The sequence below is a fragment of the Rosa rugosa genome, chromosome 6 (genome assembly GCF_958449725.1).
Source record: "Rosa rugosa chromosome 6, drRosRugo1.1, whole genome shotgun sequence".
NCBI lineage: Eukaryota > Viridiplantae > Streptophyta > Magnoliopsida > Rosales > Rosaceae > Rosa > Rosa rugosa.
Genome location: NC_084825.1, coordinates 9,426,487 through 9,433,535, shown reverse-complemented (window position 1 = coordinate 9,433,535; position 7,049 = coordinate 9,426,487). Strand labels below are relative to the sequence as shown.

The window sequence follows — 7,049 nt, the reverse complement described above, 5'->3', positions numbered from 1 at the left end:
TCGGGAGCCGACGGTAGTGCCGCGACCAAAACACAACAACAACACAATTCAACAACATCTCTAAGATGATCTAAGTTCTCTCTAGAGCAACCTCTCTAAGAGCAACTCCTCTCCTTCTCTTTCTCTTATCGGTGATCACACTCCTAGTCCTAGTCTTCTCAGAAGCCGACTTTCAGTGCCACCAAACCCTCTGTCAACGTGCTTCGGTCCTAGTCTCCTCGGGAGCCGACGGTAGTGCCACGACCACAACGGTTACAGAACCAGCCAAGCAAGGGTAACGCCCTAGCAACCCAGCCAAGCTAAAGTCATGCTTTAGCAAGATCTCAATACTTCCCGGTGATTTCGCTCTGCTCAATCTGCAATATTGAGTATCGACTTGTGAACAAGAAGAAACTTCAGCAAAGTCCTCACCACGAGGCACAAAGAATCTCACGACGAGGTTGGTGCTCTCCTCGTCTACAATCGCTCGATAGAAGTCAGGTCAAGGGACACCCCCGACGACCGCACCCGAACGGTGCTGGCACGCCCGCGCAAGAAAAGAGACTGTTGACCAGCTGCAACAAAATTGGAGCCAAATAGTGTGGGCAGAAAGAAAAAAGAAAAAAAAAAGTTTTATACAATTTGTTCTTATTCTACACATGCACAACTTTTGAAAAGAATTTCATCATCTAATTTGGTCTTGTGTACTTTATACAATCTGTTCTTTTCTTATTCTTTTTTTGGCAAAATGGGGGCAGAAGGCCCAAAAAGAAAGAAAAATGAAGAAAAAAAAATTTATTGGGTGGCAATAGACATCTTTTGAGGGGCAGTTTTTAAATTGATATAATCTCTTCATTTTTTTATTTAATCAAAGTTTTATTTGTCTAATTTTAGGAAGATTAGTTCGCATTCCGACTACCGAAAGTTCTATTGGGGGGCAATAGAGGTTTATTGCCCCTCTATTAGGGGGCAATAGACTGTTGGGGCAATAGGCGTTTATTGGGCGGCAATAGACGTCTATTGGGAGCAATAGATGTCTATTGTGGGGCAATAGACGTCTATTGGGGGCAATAAACCTTTCCGGCGACCTATGAAATCTCCGACGACCTATTTGGGAACCTCCGGCAAGGTATTCAGAAAAGTCTGGTGGGCAGCGGCCGGTGACCGGAATCCGGCAAAATTTGACCGAAATCCGGCAAAGTTAGCCGGAATCCAGCGGCCTGTGACTGAAATCCGGCGACCGGTGACAGGGCTCCGGCGAAGTCTCCTATGGTTTCTCTCTCTCTCTCTCTAAGTAATACATGGGTGAGGGTAAAATGGTATTAAAAAAAAACTTTATGGGGTATTAGGGAAGACTTCCTTAGAATGTTTTGGGTAAGGGGGAATTAAAAAAATTTAATGGGGTAAGTGGGAAAAAAATCTCTAGAAATGGGGTAAATGGACAAAAACCCTAGAATGAAATTAGCAAACTCGTTCGATTTAATTTTTTTAAACATATTTTAAGAGAGGTAAATTTCGTTGCCGATGCCCAGTACCATTTAGTCTAGTGATAAAAATCTATCTTTTGTAAGTGAGAGGTTGTGAGTTCGACCCACAAAATACTAGTTGTTGATATATAAAATTTTTTTTTAAAAAAAATTCGTCGTGGATGCACTAGCAAGCATGGATCACAACTTTTTCGATGGTCCAACGACCAACTCGATACCTAGAGAGGCTTTAAGAACTTTTAATAATAATAATAATAATAATAATAATAATAATAATAATAATAGAGAGTAAAATCCACACTTTATATTTCCTCTTTTAGTAATTTAAATTTTGTCTGTAATGACTTAAATTTTGTCTTTTTATAAGAATTTTAACCAAAAATAAAAAGGAGTTTTGGAGAGCAAGTTCTCTTCTCGTAATACTCTCTCCCCAAAAAAACGCGCTAGGGTTTTCTCCATTTTGCCTCGTGCTCGTTCGGCGACATGTCTCTACGGCGTTGTCATCGGACGGATGGTCTTGTCTCGCCATCCCTCTTCGTCGTGTGAGTATGTTTGCTGTTAGAAGTCTGGTGGCATGGGTGTTGATGGCGAATAGCGGTAAGCGGCGGTGGTCTGTTTGGTGGAGGGGTCGAGTTGATCCCGTTGGGGTTGCTGATTCTGATCTAATCGGAGTGGTAATGGATGATGGTTGGGTCTGGTTGGATTGGGAGGCGCGGGGTGGTGGTGCAGCGACGAAAGGGTCGTGTTCCTGGTTCCTTTTGTTTGTTGGATGGTTGAGCGCGCAATCCAGGTTTTAATTGGATGGCAACAGAGGCGTTGATAGGTGGAGATCGTGGTGCGTGGGGTGCCGCTAGTGCGGCGACGGGGATTGTCCGTCAAGGGAAGGGGTGGGATGGTGGCGGTGCGACTGGATCGGGTTTACCATGGTGGCGAGCTTGGCTGTTACTAGTGCTTTAGGGTTTGGTTTTTTTTTTTAATGTTTTTATTTTGTTCGTAATAAGACACTACAGGTTGTGGCAGAGACAATCTTCTCTTCCGCCTTCTAATGGGACGTTCCTATCTGGTTTTGGGTCAGCGAAAATGTGTGGCTGTGCATAGACGAGCATTATTGGCCTTCTAGTGGATCGTTCCTGTCTGGTTTTGGGTTGGAGGCGATGGCGGTATGGAGCAGTTGTGGGTTGACGGTGTTGACAATAGGGTGGTGACGATGTTGGGTTTACTTTAGTCCTAGGTCTGAATGTCCGGCAATCCTTTTGGTTGGGTTTAGGTCACAACGAGTGTTGGCTTGGTTGATCAAAGCTGGTCAGGTGGACTCTGGGTGGTGAGTTAGTGTCGACACAAGTGAGTTGTCTCGTTTCAATGTTCTTCTTGGCTAGATGAGAGGTGAGATGTTAATGCTCCGGCGCTTGTTGTCTTTGCCATTTAGTTGTAATGTTAGTCTTTATAGAGTTCCAGTGTGAAGTCTAGTGGCCATTTCTGTGTAAGAGATATTGCCTAAAACTCGTTATAAGCAGTTCATTATTAATGAAGTTCTTCTTAACCAAAAAATAATAATAATAAAATAAAATAAAAAGGAGGAATTTAGATTGTAAATTAGAGTGTGAATTTCATTCTCTAAAAAATATATGTTAGAAGAAATTATCTCAGATACAATCTAATGATCTATGAGCCAAGAATGCTGATTGTTTAGGTAATAAGCTAATGGTGACTTTGAGTAACAGGTTATCTTACTAGGAACTTAAAAATGATGAAGCTTCTTCCAAAAGAATCAACAAATAGACAATGTAGTATTTTTCGGTGAGAAAACTATATGCATATTGCAGTAAAGTTTCAATAAATGAATTGTCTCCCTTGTCTCCTCCAAAATCTCAAAGATCTAACTTGTCTCCCTTCCTCTCTAGGCATAGTCACTTCTGCAAAGAAAAGATGCTATTTCCTCATATTGCACCCATTAGACAAGTCAGATACTTCCACACAAAACTTCACTTCAAATTTCATCGTGTTTTTTTACACCATAGATGATATAGTAGGTATCAATAATTAATTTTCTAGGTAGGTCTAAACACTGATTGCCTGCTCAGAGAGAACATGTACATTAGAATGAGGTAGACATGTTATTATACCTACAATAACTACTAAGTTGGCATACATCTTACATGTTAATTAGTCCACTCTTCCTCACCTTGGCTTCCAAAAGTTCTCCTTTCTTCTTCTCAGTGTTACATATATACTACATTTAAATTCTATACATATATAGAGAGAGAGATGTATCGTACTCAGAAGCGTAGTCATTTGTTCCTCAACTTCTTCCAATTCTTAGTGAAGAATCAACACCTTTGCCAACACCAGCAGCAAAGATCCTTGCAATCTCCAACTGGGTATTGGCAATAATTTCTGTGCGCTTCAGATCCATCTCTCCTCTCTTGGCCTCCGCTTCAACTCTCATCCTCTCTATGTCTCTCATTGTGTCCATTCGTGATTGCTCGGATCTTACCACAACCTCGGCTAACCATCTTATGCTCTCGGCTATCTCTAATTCCTCCCTTCTTCTTCGCGTCTTCTTCTCGATTTTCCTCTTCATTCTCTTGGACCTTAACTTTTCCTTATCACTATAAAGGGCTGGTGTGCTACTGTCTATCTCCAATGGGTTCTTGTCTGATGCATGGTCTGATAATTTCATCCCCACTCCATCTTCCTGCATATTAATGGGTCATGTACATCTGTCAGAATTAAAATCAATCATATATACATTGATTTTTCTCAAGTGATAGGTGTGTACTAGAACCAAAGCAAAAAAACAATGATGGCATTATTACCCCATGTTTTTATTTTGCATAGTTGCAAAAATGTGTTTACCTCAATATTCAGGTCATTTGGTGCTATGATTATGCCTCCTTTGGTAAAGTGAAAAAAATGTCAAAAATTAATGACAGGACCTTCTTATCTTCTATTTGAGAACATGGGGGTACAAGTACAACTGTACCAAGTATTTATTTCTGCTCACTCTGATTTATATCAGTTTCAAGGACATGGGCTTCTGCAGACCTAGTTTATCTGTAGTTGAGGGTATATACATGACACTTGATACTTGATTATCTATATGCCAAGGCATTCATGTAGGGTTCCAAAATTCCATATAAAACTAGAAAGAGAAGGATGAACAATTAGACACCCAATTGCCTGCAACAAACTTTGAGGGCTAAAAGCCAACGATCCCCAGTTTATAATGCCTGATATATGGGAAAGTTTGAATCTTTTTTCTTCTTGGTTTGATGGGCAAGTTCAATTGAATTTGAAAATTCAAAATTTAAAAGAAATGGGTAACGAATAAACAAAAAAGAAAAGAAAAGGGTGCTGGGTCATGTAGACACTGACCTTGGCATCCCTATCAACACCATCGGACCCGTATGAATTTTGGGCAGTTCCTAAATGTTGCGGAGGTGGCTGTGGAGGTGGTGGTTGAGGCGGCGATGACACCGGCACTGATGGCTCCAATAGCATCAGAGCGTGGTTGCTATGATGAGCCAGAGGAGCCGATAGCGGTGGTTGCTGCGGCGGTGCCGGTGAAGTAGCTACAGCTGCTACAACAGTTGCTGCTCCTGCTGCTGTGGGTGGAGGTGGTCCGCTGCCACGCAACAAAAGATCAAGTCTTGGATAGAGAGGCCAAGATGAGCCATCAGCCGTGGCCGACTCGGAACGGTAGCGTTTCTTCATGGACTCAATCTTGTTCTTGCACTGCGTCTGAGTCTTGGGGGACTTGGAGCAGCTGGCACGCGACGAGACGTGTCTGGCTACATCTTCCCAGTCATGGCCTTTGAGCTTGGCTCTGTTTCTGAGAACCCATTTGGCCTCATAAGCCTCCAGAAGAGTAGACACAGCTCCTTCACTCCACTCATCTCTCTTCAGCCTGTCACTACCAATCAAGGGTTTTGATCTTGGAGACTCCAAATTGTTAGAGAGGAGAGATGGGTTTTGATCCTGGTTACCCTCTTTCTCCATCTCTCTCTCGATCACTCACTCACACTCTCCTTGTTCAATTAATTGTTACCCCTTTGAATTTGGTTAAGCTGCTAACATGTTTCACCACCCCACCAAACAAGTTTAAGCGCAACCCACTAGCATTTTTAGAGAGAAGAAAAGTGGGGGGCTAGCTAGTGAGAGAGAGAGAGAGAGATGAGAGAGAGAGCACTACCCACTAGCATTTTAGGCTCCCCTAGTGAAAGAAAGGAAAGGCAAAATGTTAGTGGGCAACCATGAAAATGGGGTGGTCTTTTTGTCAAATGTGTAAATGATGTGCACCTGTGAACTTTTTTCTTTTTCACTTTTTGATGGGGTGGGGGGGTGGAGGTGGTGTTATGTGATTGTGAGTATGTTGGTTTTATTGTTGTGGTTGGATTATTTTGGCTGTTAGCGTTGATATGAAGCCAACTGAGACATCCACTTGGGCCTATCAGAGTGGTGGTGGTGGGTCTGTCACGTGGGTCTGTCACCCACTCCATCTCCATCCTAGTTTCATTTCACCGTCTTCCATTCTCATTTCTCCTCCACCACCACTACCATCCAATATGCTATGCTATGTGTGCTATGGCCGTTCAAAACTTGAGCTTCCCTTTTGGCTCCTCCTTTCTGGCTTTCCTTTATGCCTTTTCCGGAACTTTTGATGGATTCATCATTCATCACCACTTGAGCTAGTGTTGCTGTGAGAGACCTCTAGGAGAGCAATGGGCTTGTAATCTATCACAGTTTCAATTCTGCTTGGCAATTGTTGTGGGTGGCTCCACTCGATGGCATGAAACTTTTTTTTTTTTTTTTTTTTTTGAGAGTGATTTATTTGATAAAGTTTCGTATTGGCAACGGCTGCAGGGCATGTTCAAGAGGTTGGGCCGTTGGGGCCTATTTTCCGCTTTTACAATGAGGGGCGATAGTGCGGGGAGATGAGAGAGTGTTTTAGAATTTCACAATCAGTCATCTAAGTAAGTTAGCGAGTCTTGAGTGAGCGTTCCGTACATGATAATAAAATAAAATTAAAAAAACAGGTCGGATCCTACTTTTAGACTTTTAGTATTTGAGATTTTGTGCTGTAATTTTAAAATAACCTCATGTTCGAAAAATTTACCGAAATCGCTAAATGTCTAAAAAGTTAAAAAATAATAATAAAAATAAATTAACCTCAAACCGCAATACCAAACAGGGCCTGAGAAAGCTCGGTCAAGGTCGGGAGAAAGCCCAATCAAGGTCGGGTGCAAGATTCTCCATCTCCACAATGAGAGCCCTTTAATTGTTTTTCTTTTGTCACTTTTTTTTTTCACTTTATCTCAAATTTTACAGTAAGATTAAAAATATATTATATTATATATATAATATAAAAAGTCAAAATCAATCAAAATTTCAAAAAGTTTATGATTGGCCCAAACTCTCCTCCATTTGTGCAGCGGTCTTCTATTAGAACCAAACTATCCAAAGATTTTGTTGAAGCTTAGCGCCATATTGTTCACGTGGGAGAGTTTCTAATGAAAGAACCCTATAATAAGGACCAAGTGAATACTTTTTAATGAACGGTTGAATTAGTGTTTTGAACTTTAG

At 41.5% G+C, this 7,049-nt stretch overlaps 1 protein-coding gene across 1 annotated transcript; it reads right to left on the bottom strand.

Moving 5' to 3' along the window:
• Positions 1-3,434: 3,434 nt before the first annotated feature.
• Positions 3,435-5,780, bottom strand: LOC133717231 (trihelix transcription factor ENAP2). The gene is made up of 2 exons (XM_062143909.1): positions 4,842-5,780; positions 3,435-4,161 (listed from the first exon to the last, which is right to left on the bottom strand). Exons 1-2 carry the CDS (start codon positions 5,463-5,465, stop codon positions 3,766-3,768), a joined length of 1,020 nt encoding a protein of 339 aa, XP_061999893.1. The 5' UTR covers positions 5,466-5,780; the 3' UTR covers positions 3,435-3,765.
• Between the last annotated feature and the right edge of the window lie 1,269 nt (positions 5,781-7,049).

Bases quoted from the DNA above. Each gene is read 5' to 3' on its own strand.
- LOC133717231 (XM_062143909.1), bottom strand. From the start codon at position 5,465: ATGGAGAAAGAGGGTAACCAGGATCAAAACCCATCTCTCCTCTCTAAC. The intron at 4,162-4,841 runs GTCAGTGTCTAC...ATTAATATGCAG, and splicing joins GTGTTGATAGGGATGCCAAG to GAAGATGGAGTGGGGATGAA.